Below are 21,197 nucleotides of genomic sequence, written 5' to 3'. Positions count from 1 at the left end.
CCGGCAGCCAGATCCACAGCCCCAGCCCCAGGAACGTCCAGGCACTCGGGCCCTGCCTCAGCATCTCGCTCCCCAGATTCAGCAGAGGCAAAACAAGCTCTTCCTTCTCCAGGGTCTGTGCACCAAGACATCAGACTTCATCACCAGATTTCCTCCTTACAGTTTCACGGAGGTTTCATGTCATTGCCTCCACTGCAACTAACTGGAAGTAATCCAAAGCAGGGTACAGTGTATTGCTGAATTGGTACCCACTTCTCACTGTGGTGCTATTTAAGCGTGACTTGCATGTTCCTTCCCTTTCCTGGGGACATCTTTAATATTCACATCACTGAGAAGATACTTCGTACAGACACAAACTAGAACTGGGCTGTGTAACTGTTCATTCATGTTCCTGTCTGACCCTAGGCTGTGCAGCGCATCATCCATAACAGACATACTCAAATACCAAGTCTGACACCACAAACTAATTGGCACACTATCCTGGAGAAAGATTTTCAGTGACTTCATAGTTTATAGTTAAACCCCGAGTGAAGTCTGTATAGTAATCAAAAAGAGGGTCAGAGACAGGGAAAAATACATTTCTTTCTATATTACCCTATGAGAGAAACATTTAATTAGAATTTTTTTTATCTCACTGGGAAAAAAAAAAGGAAACAGGAGTAGGTTGTCTTTCCCAATGGCTTCCCTAGAACCAAGTGAAAGTGGCACAGCCAGACTTTATCCCAAAGTCCCCCCAAAACAGCAGAGTGAATATCCTGGAAGTGTGTGAAGCAAGCAGCAGGACTCTTCTGTATTCTGCTCTCCTCCCAGGTGAAAGATACACACAGCTGAATATTTCAGTCTTCTAAGAATAAGGTTAAACTCAAAATTTCTACAGTTTGAAGCTAAAGGGAAAAGGGAAGCTCTGAAGCACTGCCAGCTGTGATACTATTTGACAAAAGAGCCTGCATCTCATCTTCCTACAAACAGTTCCTCCAACAGAAGGAAGCCGACGTACAGTTTACCTTTCCTCCATCCTCTGTTGGTTACCTGCATTCATCTTTTTCTGCCTGGTTATTCAACATCTTTCAGAAAGGAAGATGCGATTTTGGCCCTGTGGAAAGTGTCTGAGAGGATATATCTGCAAAGTCCACCTTTCTTGTGCAATTCTCAGTGCATGGCTGATGGAGTCTCCCACTGTCCATGGCTTTACAGAGTATGACCATTTTTTCCTAATGCATAGAGAATCCATCCATACTTTAATGTATCAAACAATAAAGTATTTTTTGTGATGGGAACAATATCCAATAACCTACATATGCCCATTACACTTTAGTCTCTAACTGCAAGCCACGAGCGGTGAATGTGATCACATTTTTTGCTCAGTGAACCACATTCTACCATCATCTTTTCTCACTAACGTGGCATAAAAAGAAGAGGATGAAAGTTGTATTCAGGCAAAAGAAAACCACAGTACACTCCTGAAATGCTTTTGGAGGAAAAATGTTGTATAGAGCTATCTTGCTATTTTAAGGACTGTATTTCAGTGAGTAGCAGCATTTATTATATACATATTGAGCACTATTAAATAACCTAGAATTTTGCAACACAACTTGTTTTAAATGAAAAGAATGTAAGTTAAATGGCATTTAATTTAATGCACCTTTGGGTAAATAGCTTATTTTCCAATTTATCAACATTTAAACATTTGCTTTACCCGCAGAAACTTCCAGAACTGTCCACCATAAGCTACATAAATGGGCCATCCAAAAATATGATAGTAAATCACTGTTTAAACAATTCATGCTCACTCACTAAAATGCCCCTCGAAGATGAACTGCTGCAACCTGTTAGAACTTCTAATATTTTTGTGTGCATGAATACTAATACATTTTATTTTTTTAAATCTCCATGAACTTGTTTCTTCTCCCTGTTGTAAAAGAGCTTTATATGGAACTCTTCTGGTAAATGAATTACTGTGAGAATTTATTCAGTGCTTTATACCACAGAAGTAGCTACCTTGAAAATACCTGGGGTAAAACAGATACAAGAAAAAATTAGGTGAAGCAATTAAATCCCCCTCAACACTGGCTTAAATAACAGGCTTGACGAGACTGGCTTCTGCAATGCAAAACTAAAATGAGAAACTCCAAAAGAAGAAATCAGAAATACTGGTTTTCATCTTTTGTAGACCCAAATCTGCTGCAGTTAACATTCCAAAGGTAATGGACCCATTTTCTTCAACAAAACCAGGATACAGTCAATGAGAGGTCTGATCTGCTATAAGTACCCAGCGTATTCTCATAAAGTACATATATATCGCACTTCAACCTCGGACTGGAAAAATTGAAGGAGAATTAACAGGGGAAGACAGATGCAGTTAAACTTCTGGCATTGTTGCTCTCCATTTTAATCTTTTTTCTGACTTAAACTATGCACTGTCCTGAGGTTGCGACAGTGCTACTTCAAGGTAATTTCTGCAAAGAGATGGCACAAGAGATGTTTTCTTTGTTCTCTGCACACTCCACTAGGGACTGAAGGAACAACAGTGCTGAGACGATGGGTCTGATGGTTGCAGGGTCCTCAACCCACTCCTGAATGAGTCAGGATGGGGAGTCTCTCTTGTCACAGTGCACAAATGCAAAAGACCTCCCTCCTCAGTATCCCCCAGGCTAACAGATACTCAGTCTGCCCTTTTGCTGCTACCCCACACCTGACACCGTCTGCATGCAGGCTAGCTGAACACACCACCATTCACTTTCAGTGGCCTGCTTTTTAGGCTCTTTGCGCAGTCACCAACAAGTGGATAATGTGCATGACAGAACAGCATACACCTCATTTTTACCGTGCCTGGAAGAGGATAAATTCAGCCCCATCTCTCCAATCCCAAAATATTCTTACTCACAGAACCAAGCCCAGCTGTACTGCTTATGGGTAAGTCCTACACAAGAAGGTACAGGATACTTTTCTGCCTTTATATAAGTCACCTTTCAGGTGTTCATAAAAACCTTGTAACAATTCAGCCCCTGCTGAAGCAGGAAAAGAGCACCTCAGCCTGGATACCCTTAGTGTTCCTTGTTCAGTTTAGTACAATCTAAACAGTGTTTGCTTTCAAAATTTATGAAATTATTACAAAGCTAAAATAAGGCTTAGAGAATTTTGTATCTGTAGAACTCAAACCCAATTCTTAATATTGCAGTGGTTAGAAAACACACCAATTTGCATGAATTGCTTTCAGTATTTACAATTATTTTTTTAAAAGTCACACCTTCTCGAGGGTAAAAAAAACCCTCAACCCATAAGGGCAGCTTTCAGAATGATTTTTTCAGTGCCGTGTGGCTAATACACACCATGCTGAATTTTAAGGTCATGTATTTATTTGGAAGTGTAATTATGCAAATGCTATTTTCATCACTGTAAATATATTCTGGGACCAGGACTAAAACTCTTGGTACAAAGCTCCCCTTAAGGACCTGCAGAACTATCTGTATAGTCGCTCTTTATATATTCACAAATACACAGCCTTGTGCATGTCTGTGTAGCTAAGTGAACAGATGAGATGCCCAGAGGGGAGAGAGAAAGTCACACAGACTGGAAAGTTATTGGTGTCCTCCCTTATTTTCAACCCCCTAACATGAACCTTGTAAAATTTTGTATCTGAAAGCTATCTCTTGGATTAGAATTGGCAAATATAGTTTAAATTATTTCCTAGATGTAATAATGGAAGCTTGAAATGAAATTTCAGGTACCTGCATCTTTTTCTTGGAAATAAATAGATACAAATCAGGTTTCACTGACCCTAGATTGTAATATGCCTTAACTCATACCCTTGTGTCAACAAAACTACCAAGCTATAAGCCTGTAATTTTTGTGGATGGCTGATTTTCTTCCGTCCTCCATTTTCTCCTCACCAATGGACCTTACAACACATTCTTTTTTCTGGCCAAGTGTGGTCAGAGGCAACTAATTGTTGCTCAGGTGGAAGGGAAGTTTCAGGGCTATATGAAGCCCTGTATCTCCCCAGTGGTTAAGGCAGACAGCAGTTACCTTCGGCCTCTGTGAGCTCAGCATTTTCCAGCTATTCATCTTCACTTCCCTAAAGAGCTCTATAAAAGTTAACAGCACAAACAATATGCTAGAGATTAGTGCAACTCATACAAATACACAGCAACCGACTGGCAGCATAACAATTTTTCTCTCCTAGGGCAGGGTCTATGGCAGGAGAAGCCTTCACAGACCTTTGCGTAAATCTGGTCCTTAAAAAGACAGGAGAGATCATTGTCATCATTGTCAGCGCACAAAAGTTAACAACAGTCAGGTCACCAACTATTTGTGATGCTGGAAAAGTCATTGGGAACAGCATTCGTGTTTCAATTTCTTCCCTGGGACAGACTTGCTCTTCTCAGCAGTTTACCCTTGAGGAACATTACTATAAACAACTGTCCTATTTTTATGCAAATTCATGTTTTACAGGAGATAAGACAGTAATGATAAATTCTTCCCATTTCCTAACACTAGATGAGAAAAACTCCACTCCATAAAGAACCAAAATTGTAATATCAGAGTGTCATTCTTAACGGGGGTGAAATATATTCCCTTATTAGTAGGAACAGAACATCATTTGTTCTTGTAACATGATCTGGTTGTCTGGAAAGAAAAATCCTAGTTAATCATTTTATTTTATTATATTTTTTCCAATGACTGAAATTTACACAAATGAAAATAACTAGGGATTCATCATGGGTTGACAATACTTTCAGATTAATAACGGGTGGTGTCGCATCTCCTCTAAATTACTAGCTACCTTGACAGACGGCTAATAAACACTGCAGCCCAGTGCAGCAGCCTCCTACACATTACATTGTCCCCTGGGTGTTAAATGACACAAGATGTGGAGATTAGGAATGTTTCTCATTTGCATAAATTAAGCCCCAGCTCTGCCTTACCTTGTCTCCTTGTCCTTGGGCATTGCAGGTGACCCATAGCCAAAAGCCTGCTTGTCGACTGGAGAGGGCACCGCCTCGGCCATGCCCGGGAGGCTGAGGGCGCTCCGTGCTTTTGCGTCCACAAACACAGGCGGTCCCGGCTCCTTTTTGAAGGACTGGCGGCTGGGGGAAGACCTGTCAGGCTGGATGGTGTGGGGGGGAATGTGAGCGCTATGGTGAGGATGAATATCGATCATTCTCATGTCAGCCACCCTGTGGGGTGAGGCGGGAGGCGTTTTAGAGCCGAGAGTGGGCAAGTGGCTCTCTGGGTACTTTCGCGACTTTTGTCTGTACAAGGACTGCTCCAGCACTTCAGGCTGCATAGAGGGGTTGCAGTAAGTGCTTGATGACCTCATGGCACTGCGATGGTAGGCTACAATGTGATCAGGGACATCAAGGGGGTGTCCGGAGTGGGATGCAGCCACACTCATCCTCCCCTCGTGAAACAAGTAGGGGTCACCGTACAGACCTTCATTTCGGATCAGGGCAAGGTTTTTGTTACTCATGTCCTCATCTGGCTTCACGTCCCGTCTCTCCAAAATGGCGCTTGGGCTGGGCGATATCGAGCGCGAGGCTGGCATGCTGGAGAGCCGGTCCCTGGGGATGGTGGCATTGCCTGGCACACCCATGGGCCGGCCCCCGCCGTAGGGAATCCTGGACGGAGAGGGAGGCATGGAGTGGGGCACAGGGGTGGAGGGCGGAGAGCTGGGCATCGCGTGCAGAGGGTGCGTGGCAGATCCAGGGCGGGAAGCACTTGGGCCATCTCGGCCCGTATAAGCAATTTCCCTCTGCATCTGGAAAGAAAAGGAAAAACATGTAAGATATAAAATTACTGAATGTGCAAAACATGATGTGGGTTTTGACGACCTTGATATCTACAGAAAAAAAAGGGAAAAAAACCCAAACCCTCAAGACCAAATAATTTGTCATCTGCATAAATAAAACACTTTGGGAACTCAGTGCCTGAAGAAAATAACACCTATAAATAGCAATAAAATGGGCTGCAGGTTAAAGGAATAGGAGAGTTTTAAAAATGCTTTTACTTACGCAAATACCTTCTTACCCTAATCTGATATTCAAAGCTACCGAAGGTGAAATTAGAGGTTTCAGTGCTAGGCGTTCTAAGTACGTGTAGCCAGTGACAGACTTAAACAGTTTATTGATCAGACACACAGGCTAGAGTGTACTGAGTCCAAACAAGGAAGAAAATGCTGATGCTCTGGCATCATGAACAGACCTGAAGTCCTTAGGCAAGAAAAATAAATATTACAATTAATTGGCCATTTGCTTCAGTGCAGGATTTAGCCTTTTGCTAATAACTTGACATGGACTTTATTACACAAAGGATACACAAAGCATAGGAGAACAACGCATACAAACATTTACTGATTGTGAGACACTCAAGTTGCATGAATACAACCCCTATAAAACATGTGCTGTGGGTTTCCTTCATGGCGACCAAGGTAACAGAGCTTCAGACAGTTTGTGGAGGATGCACTCAGAAAGTCAAATATTTTATCATAGTTTTGTAAGCAGCAGCAGAAACTGCCAGCAGTAAGGAATGAGCAAGGAAGGAAAAGAAAGGGAAAACTTCCATACCAACGTATTAGTGCTTTGTTAACTGAGGCCTTGGCAAAAAACTGCAATGAATACATGGGCTTCTGAGTCTGTAGCATCTCACTCTGCCCAGCAATGACCCCTCTAGATGGTTGAACACTGTCAATGACAGACACAGGAGAAATTCTCCCTCTAGCAAGTATCATGTGCCTGCTCTAGTGCCATTAGGGTAAGGTGGATAAACACGAAGATGAAAGTCAGCTGTGTTTCACCAACTACATAAGAAAAAAATCCCAGCTTCTAAAATTTGTGTTGGCAACTTCAGCTTCCCTATCACTTCAAGGGACTGTAGAAAGCCGAGTGTCACCAAGCCCAACCACATGTTCAAGTTACACAGCACATGCTAATGTGCAGTGGAAGTTGCTGATCTGAAATCTTCACCATTTTTCTCCCCTCTCACTCCTTGCTTTGACAATACGACTGGATTCATTGGAGTTACAGTGATCCATGGCTGATGAAGCAAGAAATTATATTCTATTCCTGCCCCACCACAGGTTTTTCCACTGGTAAGGGAATTGCGATGGTGGTATATAAACAATAGCTGTTCTCATCACAGCAGGCTCTGCACTTGGAAATTACAAATGACGTTCCCCAGGGCCAGAGATCAAAAGTCTGGAGTATCAGGTATCAGAAAGAAGAAAGGAGATAACCTGATTGTGGCAGCAGCAATAATAAATAAGTGTAACAGAACAAAGGAGCGTGCTGGGATGGGTCATAAATGAGCCAGACAAAAGTCATCCAGCCAAAGGGGAACATGGGATAATTTTTTCATTTGCACACAGAATTACTGTAGTCTGGAATTTAAAATAAAATACAACTAAACAGTATTAATAAAATTATCTGTGGGCATTCAACATAGTTTTCTATTGGCTTGAAGAAACAGTGCAACATACTGAGCTGTACTGTGTGTTCAGCTCTGCTGACCTGGGCCAGCAGAACAAAAAGACTCCTACTGACTCTGAGCAGCTTTGGGATCATGCCTCCAGGGATAGGCAGCCATAGATGTTTTGCACTAAGAGAAGAGCCTGGAGAAAGAAAATCCTCCTTGGTTTCTACTGTACAAGCTATACCATGCCCTGTTTAGTTGCTTCAGCTAAAGCTACAACAGATGCAATAGTATCCAGCACAGAAATCATAGTCGCTGGGCTGCAGTGAGAGGAAAATTCCAATGTTACCTTGCAGAGAGGAGAGAATTTCCATGGGAAGTTTTGAAAGCAACAAGTTCAATTTCCCCTAACTTCTGGACTTCGTATTCCTGTATATGCTCATTCCTTTCTCATAAGTCAAAGAAATCTGTCAAAGAAAAATTCCTATTTTCCACCTTAATGTATTGCCATACTTTAAGATCGCAATGAGGATTTCGAATATGGGGCTGAGCTATTGCTCAAAATCCTGTGTCTGAGTACTGACATATATATAATGCTATTTACTTTTGCTTTAAAATAGCACTTGGAGTACACAGGCTGAATCAAGACCCCATTGGGCTGAGCAGGGCACAAACACCTGGGCAGACAACCCCTTCCTGAAAAGTTCACTTTTTATTTTAAGCCATGACTCAGCCCCTGGGTGGAGCATGCAGAAGGGGAGAGCAGTTGGAGCCACAGAGCCCAGGGTGCCCAGGGCAGGTGCACCAGGGCATGTGGGCTGGTGACCAGGCGCCAGGCAGCCTTACCAGCTGAATTACAGTGTCTTCTGCCACCTGGTCAACTTAAAAAATGTGAATGATGGTCCCTTCTTGCTTCTCATCTATGCATCTTTTGTCTGATATTGAAGGCACACTACTCTCTCTCATATAAACCCACTTTCTGTGCCGGTTTTCTTCTTCCTGTCCTCCACCACAAAACCCCTGTGTTGCTCAATGAAAACACGTACTCTAATATGCAGGCCATCTTGAGCCACATGTTCTCGGACTTCAACTGCATGACTCAGGGACAGAGAAAGAGGATATTGGGCTTATCTGAGCCTCTAAATACTAGGTGCTATCACAGCCAATTGCTTTGAGGGCAAAAGGAAGAAGATTTTTTAGTGCAAGCATAGGATCATGTGCTTTTCGGCTGAAGCCATGTAATACATTTGCCTGAGGGTGTGGTTTTCTTTAGCATATAGCTCTTCCTTGTTCTTACTGCCTTTAGACTTTACATCCTTGAAATAGAAACTTGTTTTGTCAATCCTTAGGTTAAAATATGGCAAATGGCTACCAATAACTTCTGTATAAAACATTTGAGGGGAAAAGACATCACCAAGAATCTTTCACTTTCTGTAGTAAAAAAGATCACACCATGTTTAAAGATCTCTTGTGGAGGTTTTTAGTCAGTCTAAAAACACTTAAGTCTATAAGATACAGATTTGGATTTTTTTTTAAAAAAGAGCAATAGAGACACTGAAGAGTGTCTTGTTTCTATATATTAAAGAGTGAACATCATATAAAACCAGTTATGTTCTTTATTTCAAAACTAGTTGGCATACTCAATAACTTGCTGTACTTTGAAAATGACTATATGCAGAAAGGTAGCAAACCAGCTATCCATCCACCCAAATGGATGACCTTACACAGAATCTTGCTCCTGGTAGCTCACATAAAGGGCAGGCAGACCCAGCATCTCTGCACACAGCACAATACAAAGCTTGTGGCAGCTCCTGACCTCTCGAATAGCACTGCTCCCCTGAAAGAAGGACAGAGTCGTGGTGTCATAAGCCTTATGGATAGCAAAGAGCAAGCTGCTATTCAGTGGTTCAACAGCTGGTGATTTCTGCAGTTCAATCCAGTCTGTCTTGTCATCCATCGTCAGGACTAATACAACACTATGCTGATCTTTATTCTAGATTTGTTACAGCTGTCCTATCTCATAGGTCACTCTTGTCATCTGTCCCAACACGGGCATCTCACAATGAAGAAACCATCCTTACTTCGGTCTCTCCAGTTGCCTTCAACACATCATTTGCACCTGTGGCACACACCAGACAGGGCATGCGGAGCTGTGCTTGCACGCACACCAGGGCAATGCCAGCTAGCACTAAGCACTAAGCCTAGCACTGATTCATCGGCATCACACCAACCCTTCACCTCACCACGCAGCTGGATACCAGAGGTACAGCCTGACTCACGCCATTATCTGCTAACATCTCATAGCAAAACACGGGCAAAGGGAAAAGTAGGCCAGAGTTTCTGACCTGGCAGCCTTTCTCTTTGCTCTCCCAGGCCTCACCTATGTCAACAGAGAACACAGCAACTGGTTTTGCCCCAAGGATTTCAGACTGCCAAAATACTTACATGGAGCATGTTTCCTAGATGGAGCTTATCTATGCACCGTCTCGGAGACACCCTGGAGTTCCCAGCAGACTCCATTACTCACCTCTTAGGCATGCGAAGCTATTACTTTTCTTACTCTCCGGTTGACACCCTGCGTTTCCCTAAGGAAACTGCACCTATGCTCCTCAAGCTGGCTCACCCAACAGTAAACAGAGGACACCTGCAAAGAATTTTATTGACAGTTTGGAGAGGCTTTGATGAAAAAGCTACAGAAATGCTAAGTACTGGTACAATACTGATAAATTCATCTGTCTGTAAAGAGATCTTGTATGGAAATTGCTCACTAGAGAAAAATCCTCTAAAAAGTGACGCAATCCTTCACTTTTCTAATCAGGAAAGACTTAATTAAAGAACTGCAAATCCAACAACAATACAATCCATTAGTTTGTTCTTTCCTTATAAAAATAAATGGACAGCTTTACTATACTAGTTGTCCAAAAATCTCAGTTTAATCAGTAGCTGCACTATATGATACCACTTCTGTCATGACTGATCTTTCATTCAGGTTGGGTTTGAACAGCTGAAAGTACAAATCCGCTTTTGCAAAAAACCTGTCATACGCGGTTTTAATATTTCTAAAATAATATAATTTACAATAAGAAATAGTGCACTTGAAAATGACAGAATTGGTAAACAGTCTGAAAATGAAATTTTTTAAGTATCTGTATCATGACTATCTGTCTGAAGCCAAATCCTTATGCTACCAGACATCACTGAGAGGTTGTCCCACTTGTCTGTCCTTGCCTTCTCATAGTATGCATTTGAATTCCTATAAATATCCCCATTCTATTGGGTCATTACAGAAAAAAACCAGGCTGGCTACAGCTGCGGGTTCCTCCAGCTGCCCAATGCTATCCTTGAAAACTGCAAACACATTAGCATAATTTTTAGCTTTTTCTGGTCAGGAACTTTCCAATGAAAAATACTTTCGGCAGACAATGCTAATCCAAAAGAGGTGAAACATTTGGTAAAACCATCAGTGAAGACAAAAGTTGGAAAAAAATCACCCAGCAGATTTCAGTCAAACACTGACATTATTTCTTATTAGACATCCCTGGAGTGCTCTAGAGCTTTGGCTTTCCAGACTCATAGACCTGGGGCAACTCGGTCAGAATCTGCCCTGGGGTAGGGACCCTAGCTCTTCCATGGTCTCTTCAGCAGAGCAGGTACTTGGTAGTTTTGGGGTGATCTTCTAGAACAAGTAGTAAGACATGCCAGAGGTTTCAATGTCCATCACTTCTCAGCAGTGCTTCCATACTGGAAGTTTTTTTGGCAATTTTGGCTAAGAATGGTCCCCCTGATACCCAAAAGAGAGAGCTCAGACCATGAAAAAGCTGACCTAGGCTAAGTTGGAGACCTGGCCTCAGCTGAGTCTGGCCCCATAATACAAGGCTCTAGGAGCTGCCAGGGTTCACAATTGTTTTTCATTATGGGAACCACATGCTGGTAACATAAAACTGATTTCAAATGTTCAAACTTCCCATGAATGGGGAACTCCAAGACCCAGCTAGCTGTTCCTAACATGTCCCACATATTTCCATTGTTTTTTCCGGGATAATTTTCCAGACAAGGAGTTGCAGAACTCCCTGAGAAATCTCAGCATTTACTATAATTAACTTCCCATTCTTAGCATGCATCTAGGTTTCAGTTCTTTAGCTCCTTTTGCACAGTTTTGGTATATGCCCAGCTGTAAAATCTCTGTATTACAATGAAAGAACAGTTGAGCTAAAAACTCAGAACATCTATGAAACTGTAATTTTCTGGTTCTAGTGACTGATTATACCAGAACAGAATACTTAATTGGACATATATGGATATGGCAAGAGAATCACTGCGTTTTTCTTCTGACATTTATGCTCTTAATTCTATGTTTTTTCTTTCCCTTGATCAACAACACTGCAATCAGCCAATATAAGGTGTTTCTCAGGATGAGCCTGTGATGGTAAGTGATGGTGAATCCAGCCAGTCCTCCAGTTTCTATGTTCATAGACTTTTTTTTGCCAGGCTCAGCTGGCTAGAAGCTGACATGAACAAAATAGGAGAACCAGAAGATGATGTTTACTATCCTAGAAGGTGGAATTTAGAGCACATAAACATGACCCTCCAGAAAGGAGGCATCCTGAGTGAACCTTAATGAGGTGTTGTCACCATATGATTCAATATCACTACGACATCCAGTGTCCATACCTTTCTGCCAGTTCTGCAGGTGTACACAACGGTTATGGCATAAGCACTGTTTCATCCTCAAGAGCAGGATTTTTAGGATACCATATTGTCACTGCCCATACACTGGCTTGAAGCTCAGCCACAGCATCATTTCCCTTTCCATGCCATAGAGCATCAAACACATTCTTAACATTATTGTCCCTTATTTTATACGTATATCTTTAATGCATACTTGTGCATGAACCCAATCCCCACAGCGATCCAAATGTTTTACCTCAAGGTATTTTACATGTCTCAGTATGTCCTTTTATATCCCTGACTACATATAAACTTAATTCATACCATATCCTAAAGCTCCCATGGGGAAAACAAAGAATACCTAGTTCACTTTTTACTGAATGTAAAACAGATCCATAAAATTCTAAGCTAACCACAAAACAAATTTAATGGTAATATCAAAAATAATGTTTGATTGCTTCACCTTGCCTTTAAGTCAATGTGCATGCTGAAGATGGATCATGCAAACAAGCAGAGAGGAGAGTTTCAGACCAAATCCTACACAGTCTGCTCTTTCAAGCATAATTTCTTCAGCTATCCTGATGCTACCCTGAGTATTTGTTTCTACAATTAAAAACAGTAGCACTCTTATTACACTCTTAGACAACATTGTTACCTACAGGCAAATAAAACAATCTTTGATAAGATTTTTGCTCTGAAATAATTAAAGCCACTTACTGTTACTTAAGGAAATCACCTGTATGGCTACAGCAGTGAGATGAACATTTGGTTCCACTTCTTCTAATAAGGCACTTTTTGTTTTCAGCCTTGAATCTAAATCCTCAGTCTACGGTGTAATATTTTGTGTATCCACGCCTTCTGGGAAAAGGTTTTGAAACAGTAAAAATGTTCCTTGTTCCCTCTGCTCACACAGGGGCAGGCCATCTTGCTTTACCCAGTCATCTAAGTAACGCTGCTTCAATAGACTGAAGTACTTTTCCACATGACAAGCCTGCAATTTCTCCTCCCCTTCGAAATTAGTCACTAAATAACCTCCTTGGCATGTCACCCAGTCACAAACTGTGCAACACTATGTGATTCAATCGCTCAACCATTTTTTAATGTGTGCCTATAAGATGTATAGAAAGAGACTAACATTATGGAATGAAGCACAAGAGACACTCACAGAGGGGAAAGCCATAAATAAAATAGTGAGTAACCTCCGTTTAGGTACGAGGGTGCATTTCAAAGGCAACAATATGAAACACATACATATTAATTCCCCAACAGGTGAAGACCTCCAATTATTTAGCAAACCAGTACATACAATTCTAGAAAAAAATACAGCAGTTATAAACCTTAGAAGCTTTTCACATACTCAGATTGGCAGTGACATTTGGTAGAAGGAAGCGCAAGCCCCTCCCGTGGAGGACGCTGTCTACTCATTAACCAGGCACCTGAGTCACTTGGCTAACCTGAACTTTGGGGCCCCCATAAATCAATCTCATTCTTATCTCTGCAGCACACCGCACTAACCATTATGATTTGTTGGGGTTTTTTTAAAAATAAGGGCACAATAGAGAAGGCAAATGTAAAAAAAAATTTAGAACAGAAAGGATGCTTCCCTCCCTTCCATCCCTTCACCCCAAAAGACCACAGAATATAGAAAATGTCTTCTTAAAAATACAGTATTTACAGTCTTAAAGAGATGGCACTTAAATACCATAGGGGGAAATCTCATGACACAAGCACTTCCCAGTCTTGCAGTTATCTTCTGGTTTGGGGGGGCTGGTTTTTTTGCTGTTGGGGGGGGAGGGTGTTTGCTTGTTTTTGTTTTTATGCAAGTAAAAAATTGCCTATATCATCAATGACTGGCATTCAAAAGAATCAAAATACAACTTAAGCACATGACCATGAGCTAATATCGCTGTAAAGAATGGGACCTTACTGGAGTAACATTTCTGTTTCACAGTACTGCTCTCAGTCCCTCAGCCATTAGTGAGGGAGGCATCATTCATTTCCGCTAAAAAAGGGCAACCTGACAGAAAGTATTTAAGCAACAGGACAAAGATCAGAGCAGATCTGGTAGCCAAAACTAAAAATCCAGGTGTTCCACACCTTACTACACCCAGCCCAACAGCAGAGAAGTCCTCCAGCTTTGTAGACAGCTGCTGTGTGTTCTGATTTGTAATGTACATTGTAAATTTGTATGCCATTATTGGTCTTGACCAGACCCTCACAAAATTTATATGTAGTGTAATATAAACAGTCTTTTCAGAAATGTAAAAAAATATTCATTTTTGTCTTAAATGTTTAGTTTTCAGTTTCACTGTAAAATATTTTAAAATATTATTTTTATTAAATATTTGCACTAGAAGTATAATAAAGTATTATTATGGCACAGAAACAATGTTAAACCTATTTATTTTTATTTTAAGTTTAATCAGTCAAGGCTCATTTCTTGCAGTATAGAAGTAAAGCAGTATTTACCATTGAAGCATCTGGTTTATATTTGGCAGGTTTAACTAACCAGTCAAGCATCCCCTTTTAATGAATGGATGTATATACCTGACCTAGTTAAAAAGCTGCTTAGGTCTGCTGACCAAGCAGACTCAAAAACATCAAGAGTAAAAAATACAAGCAAATTATCCTATGCCACTTTTATGCCACACATGCTTTCCAACAGTTGCAGAGTATATTCTTCCATGCACGTTCTTCCTTACAGGCTATCAAACCTAAAGTGAGAAATCATATTATTATGCTAATATGCAGGATAAAAAAGACCACTATATTTCACTGCAGTATCTCTGCAATGAATTGCAAGCTGGTAGGATGCACATTTTCAGTAATTGGACTCTCAAATGATAAAGTATATCCCAGAACATTCAGACATACTATAACTAGTCCTCCATACATCTGGCACTATATGCAAGAGTCTTCAAGAACGTCTGATGCATATGAAAAGTTTTTCATGAGAGGAATGAATCTTCTTTTAATTTTAAAATACATCAGGTACAACATCATAACTATTGCACAGATATATCATTACCAAGGCTGTAATTTAATTTGTAGGTTCTAACAATGCATACAAACCATTCAAGCATCACTTTCCAATTCAATTACTTTATCAGAGTCCTCAAGCCTTGTCTAACTTGCCATGTATTATCCCGTTTTTAATTACTTGCCATATATTTGTTTATAACATACTGTACAAAACAAGAGTTCCTTTTCAGTTTAACTCCCTGTATAAACAAAGGGCATGCCCTTAAGAGGCACAACACCCTATGCTCCACTGAGATCAAGCCTGGAAGTTTAGGTTAGCTTATTACTTTAAAATCAATGTTAATGTCTATGTTAATGACAGGCCCAAGTTACCACTGAGCTAAATCACCAGTCACCCTACTTTCTTCTATGTTATTAATAATGTTGGTCCATTGGACCTTTCCATCAATTTGCCCATCACATTAATTTATTTTCTGTTTGCTTCCCTTATTTTTAAGTGGAAAAAATGTTATAGACACAATTATAAAGCCAGAGAATATGTTGAAGTCTACTGTGGGGTATACACATGTGGCATAGACGTAACTTATTGCTTGACTGCTGATCAAAGTTCCTTCTTTCCTGATAACAGCTCTTTTGGTTCCTATTCCCTTAATAATACTTTCATGGATGGAAATAATTAAGCAGTTAATGCCTTGTACTGCTGTAAACAACCATTTCCTTGACAGAAAACAGGGAAGCACTTACAGGCTGGATTGCTTGTCATTAATTCAGGACTTGGTTTCATTCTCAGCACTCTGGAGCAAAGCTTGTGATGGAGTCAATGAGGTTTTGCTTAAATGCAACAAGTTAGTTCAGTCCAGCAGAATCCAAATGGGAAGACAGTTTGCTGATGATGGCTTTTACAGCTGTATTACAAAAGAAGCATATTTTCTCCTGGTTTTGTTGGGTTGGGTTTGGGTTTTTTGGGGGTGTTTTCTTTGCCAAGGAAAATCTCATTCCACTTCACCAGTCCTATAGCCCACCCAGCTTCTAATTCTGATCCAAGAAACCAACTGTATAGGAGGACAAAGACCTATGAATGGAGCTGTCTGTAGGATCTCCTAAATCTGCAGCCTCTGATACACAAGACTCTTGAAGGCAGCTGGAGAACCACCATCAGCATCTTTCTTCCCTCTGCTTAGGCAAGCACCATGACAGAAGCCTCTGTGTGGTTATCCGCTTTCTGCAATGAATGGAGAGAGATCGACCCCTAGCTTTGCCTTCAAACATTCAGCAGAGGACGAAAAAAGTGGTCATACTTAATCCTGATCTCAGTCTCAGCTGCTTCCCCACAGCAAAAATGGGGGAGCAGAACACAGACACCCAAGTTGCTGTCCTTCACAAAGGCACCGAGGTGACACACACCCCGGCACCCAGCCAGGCTGTGCTGGTGCCACCCTGCACTCCACACTGCTCTCCAGGACCCTAAATAACTCTTTCAACTTGGCCTCAATTTTCCCACATCAGCTCTCCAGCCCACTGTCCATTTTTATACCTACAAGGATGTGTGTGGTGTGTTTCCCTGAAGACTGAAAATCCTACAGAAGCTCTTTGAATTTGAGAGGCCAAGCTAAACAAACAGGGAGGGAACAGAACAGTTCTGGCTGCCTGGCACATACTGGATTTGAGATTATGTAAAGACTACATTATCTTCTCCTAAACATACATATTGTTTGTTATTCCCTCTGTTTACTGATTCTGAAGGCATGCAGTGAAACAGATATGCCTTGGGGTAGACACAAATACCATAAAGTTCTCTTATACTTATTCCAAACTCCCTAGTTCTTAAAAAAAAATGCAAACAAACAAAAAAAAGCCCTCCCACACCACAGAGCACATAACTACTAGCTAAAATGAACCACTATAAAGGGGACAGGCAGTTCTACAGCTTCACTGCTGGCAAAGAAGCACATGTAGAACAGCTGGTGCTTGCAGTGTGGGGCAACCTGTACATGAAACCTTTGAACCAGCACACAGGTGAGCATCTGAGCTCTAAAAGAACAGTGCTTCATTGTAACGTGTATATTAACATTACATATACATACATACATGTATGTTTTGCATACCAGCAGTACATTTTTGGCCTATCCTTTGGTGATGGCAGATCAACATAAACAGGAATTTTAGATTTTTAGGGATTTAAAAAATTAAAGGCAAGCAAGTACAAGTGGGAAATCCTGTGCTGGAAACTCTATAAGCCTCTCAAAATTTATTTTAAGTTTACTAGAGCAAATATAGCCAACTCTCACTGGAGTCGCATGAAGAAGGTTCTGCAAAACTGAACTATTACGTCAGGTCTGCAGTCTGTGTCTGTACCCTGTAATTTAAACCTCATGCTTCCCCCTCATTTCTGTACTGATTTAAACAAAGACATTTTCCTAGCTATAGGAAAGTATCACAGTATGTATTGCAGACATATATGCATTAAGCACCTCTCAAAAGTTAAGACGGCACTATTGGATGCTCTGTATTGAGGATTTGCCTCACCTAACGTTGCATAAAAAGTCAGTCAGCCAGGCACCCTCCAGAATCAGCTCATTCCCTCTACAGCTGGGTGGGACAAGCTGCCCTTTGGCATTCCCAGCCTCTCGCCCTGACTGCAGTGGGCAGCAATTTCTACCCTAAGCTTATAAGGATTAGACTTTTTTCCTAATCCTCTATAGTGAGCCTGCCCATATGTCTTTTCATTTAGCTCACTCTCTGCTCTGTTTTTCGTCCTTTTTTTTCCCCCTTTTTTTCTTCTTTATAAGTCAAGCTGAGATACTATAACTAGAAGGGATAATGGCAGCTTCGTTCCAGCTGCTGCTTGCTAGTCCGTGCAATGGACTTTGCTGTGATCCGCCTTGGCGGATCCAACCTGGCCTGTGGTTCCTGTTTGACTGAGCTAAGAATTAAGTGTCTCTAGCTTGAAGCTGGTAATAAATATTATTTATTTATCAACAGACCAATATAGAAGCACCTCCACTTTTCATTCTCCTCTTCCTCTGTCCTACCATTAGCATGTTTACTTATACCTAAACTTTTTAAAGGCTAAATATAGAGGACTGAGTTTGTAGCATGAACTTTTTCCTGCTTAGTCCATATGTAATGCAGAAATATTAATAAAAAATAGCAAGAGTCATATGCTGCAAACATTTAACTAATACATAACTCATGACTTGGACTGGATGATCTTAAAGGTCTTTTCCAACCTAAGTAATTCTATGATTCTATGACACTGGGAAGAGCTCAAGTAGGTAAAGGAGAATTATATGGGAAGGTAATAGGGAATTCTGAGTGTGAAACTACAGAAGAAAGAGGAAAAAAGACAAACCAAAAAGGGAATGAGACAGGGTAAAGGATAGTAATAGGAGTTTGTGAAAGAGGCCAGAGATGAAAGAGGGTAGTATTGGAAATGGAGTGTTGAGAACTAAATAGGGAAAAAAAGAAAGGGATAATAAATAACAAAGAAAAAGAAACCAGGATACTTAAGCTAGGAGGCAAAGAACTGATGAGAAAAAGATGAGTTAAAGAGATTATAGCATATGAAGGGAAATTCAACAAAAAATTCAATGAAAGAATGAGAAAACAGAATGAGAGTGGAAAAACATGAACTATCGCAATTTTTCTTCAAGGCTAGAAGATTTTGCATTAGTTCTTGTTATTGCAATGCTGTAGCCTAGCATAGCAGGTGTGGGAGGGAGAGAGGAAGAAAGGAAGGAAGAGAAAGAAGAAAATACATCCAACGTAAACTTCTTTAGTTTGGGTTAATATTCTGAGGTTTTGTGGGGTTTTTGGCAAGGTTGGTCAGAACATGAGGGTGGTTTTTAGGAAAGAAGTGAGCAGAGCACTCCAGGTAAATGCCAGCTGGAGTGACCCATAAATGCTTGAGGACATGGGTAAAGAAGCTATGACCATCACTTGCCTTTGCAATGCACTCATATTCAAAGTAAAGATATTTGAGATGCACTTTAAACCTACAAATGGCTTTTGAAACCTAGCATTTAGTTCATCCATTCCCACTGAAGATGTAGTTAAGGTTCAAAAGAGCTTCATCTCCTTCAGATGTTGCAGAAAATAACAGCTCTCCACAAGTCAGGCCTTAGTGCAGCATCTCCGAGACGTGATGTGCAGTGGGACTGAGTGCTGAGAGATAACGCCAAGGTGGCTGATGCCCTTTGTACACGTCTGGTCATTAGTGGGTGACCAGAAATTCTGGTTTGATGAAATCACCACCAGCTCTGACAAGTGGCGAGACGTCGTATGAGTGTGCATGCACACGTGCATGCAGCCCTTACTTCTCAGAAAACTTTTTCCTGTATCAATTCCATTGTGTTATCAACCCCCTGACCACACAGACTTATGACTCCAAGCACACCTGCACATCAAGAGCTCTTTGGCATCATAATGTCCAACAGCCCTTCCCGTTCCTAGACTAAGACTACCTTTTTTCAGGTGTAAAACAATAATCTAACAGAAAGATAAGGGGAAAGCAATATTACACTTCATGCCATAAAATGTTGAGCTTACAACGTGCATCAGCTTAAATCCAGCTAGAGAAGCAGGCTCTATATTTGGACTAGCCTGGTTACACCTGTACGGAACCTCTTGACACTCCCTAGTTGACATTGTCACAGATTAGCTGTCCATGAGACAACTTTGGTGACACACTGGGTGAACTCTGCTTGGAAGGGAAGGAAGCACAAGGCCATGTAGAGCCTGACCCAGAGGAGTCCCATGAGGGCTTCCAGTCTAGCCACGCTTTAGGCAATCTGAGCAAAATGATGCATGAGACGCAGCACGTTTTGCATTGGCCTGACTGAAATCACAGTGCCTCTGTGTGGAGGTTTATTCCCCCAGCAACATTTCATTGTTTGAGCTGTCTCCCTGCTACCCGTCTGCATTACTTTATTCCTGATCGGCAAGACAAACATCCAAATCGGTGAACCTAGCAGACACTCATTTCTGCATATTTACGAGTGTATTTCATTTCCTACAAACAAATGGAATGTGAGAGTTAAAAAAAATTGTTAAAATTATCCAATTAAGCAGAGAGAAGTTAATAAATCTCGCATGTCTGATTTTCCTATGCTTCCTTAGTGTACTTTCCAGACAGAATAGCGTGGTGAGTACACTAAGAAACCTCTTGGCATTTCAGCCAAGATTTTTCAGGGTGTTATCACAAATGACAAAAATATAAACACACCGAAACATAACACATTTCAATCCTAAAAAGGTCGGATTTACATATTTACATTATTGGTTTGCCAATATCCACATTTATCTCATCAGTATAGCATGGCCCACCCATCCCATAAGCTATTAGACCGTTTGGACTGAACATATAAAAGCTGTTACTGATTTTTTTTAAGTTAACATTATGACACCCCTCATAACTAGTGTTGCATTCAAGCTAACTGTTTCTTTTGCTTTCAAACCAACTGTTTGTTTCTTTTTCTTTTCTACAGCTGCTTTTTAGGTAGAATTTTCTGAGAACAAACAGGAGTCATGTAATTCATGAAGATGTAGCAAGCATTTCCTTCCCCCTCCCCATTCTCCTTGAAGGGATCAAGCACATCATGTACATAACATAGACAACCACCACCAACGCAGGAAGCCAAACCCTTCAGACCAGTCTCAATTTCAGCACTTCCTCAGGGCACCACTGAACTGATGGGGTCATCCCTTTTTTCTCCAAAAAAGGAATAGTTTCAAACATGTACAGTTCTGGTACAGATCAGCATTTTTATTTGGTTTAAATATGCTGTATATCAGATTTCTGCTCTTTAAAAAAAGAAATACTGTTAGTAACTGCATTCATAAATCAAAATAAATGCATGGCTTTCTGACTCGCTGTACCAACAACTTGGCTTTTATTTTTCTTCCATATTTGTAACTCTTCTCACTGCACTGAAGCGAAATAAAACTGAACCAGTTGATATGGTTAAATTAACATAAAGGAAAGCATAACCCTTGGTCTCATCTGGCATTACCAAACAAGTGAGTCAAAACACAATTTCTATTACAGACCTATGGAATAGGTTAGTATGTAAATAATACAAAAATGTCATAAAACAGAGCTGATTGATAGTTAAAAGACCTAAGCAGCATATTTACACCTG

The 21,197-nt window shown here is 40.9% G+C and overlaps 1 protein-coding gene across 17 annotated transcripts in view; it reads right to left on the bottom strand.

The window, feature by feature from the left end:
- Positions 1–21,197, bottom strand: part of KIAA1217 (KIAA1217 ortholog) — a 371,546-nt gene that overhangs the window by 47,179 nt on the left and 303,170 nt on the right. For 15 of the 17 annotated variants that reach the window (XM_072854451.1, XM_072854441.1, XM_072854450.1 and 12 more), the window contains one exon: positions 4,926–5,758. In XM_072854451.1, the coding sequence (XP_072710552.1) occupies positions 4,926–5,758 (833 nt within the window). Of the gene's footprint in view, positions 1–4,925; positions 5,759–12,792; positions 13,021–21,197 lie in introns of those variants that run through there. The other 2 variants (XM_072854452.1, XM_072854453.1) reach the window with 2 other exon arrangements.

This window comes from Ciconia boyciana, chromosome 2 (genome assembly GCF_034638445.1).
Source record: "Ciconia boyciana chromosome 2, ASM3463844v1, whole genome shotgun sequence".
Classification (NCBI taxonomy): domain Eukaryota; kingdom Metazoa; phylum Chordata; class Aves; order Ciconiiformes; family Ciconiidae; genus Ciconia; species Ciconia boyciana.
The sequence above is the reverse complement of the archived record's forward strand: the minus strand, read 5'-3'. Positions and strand labels throughout refer to the sequence as shown.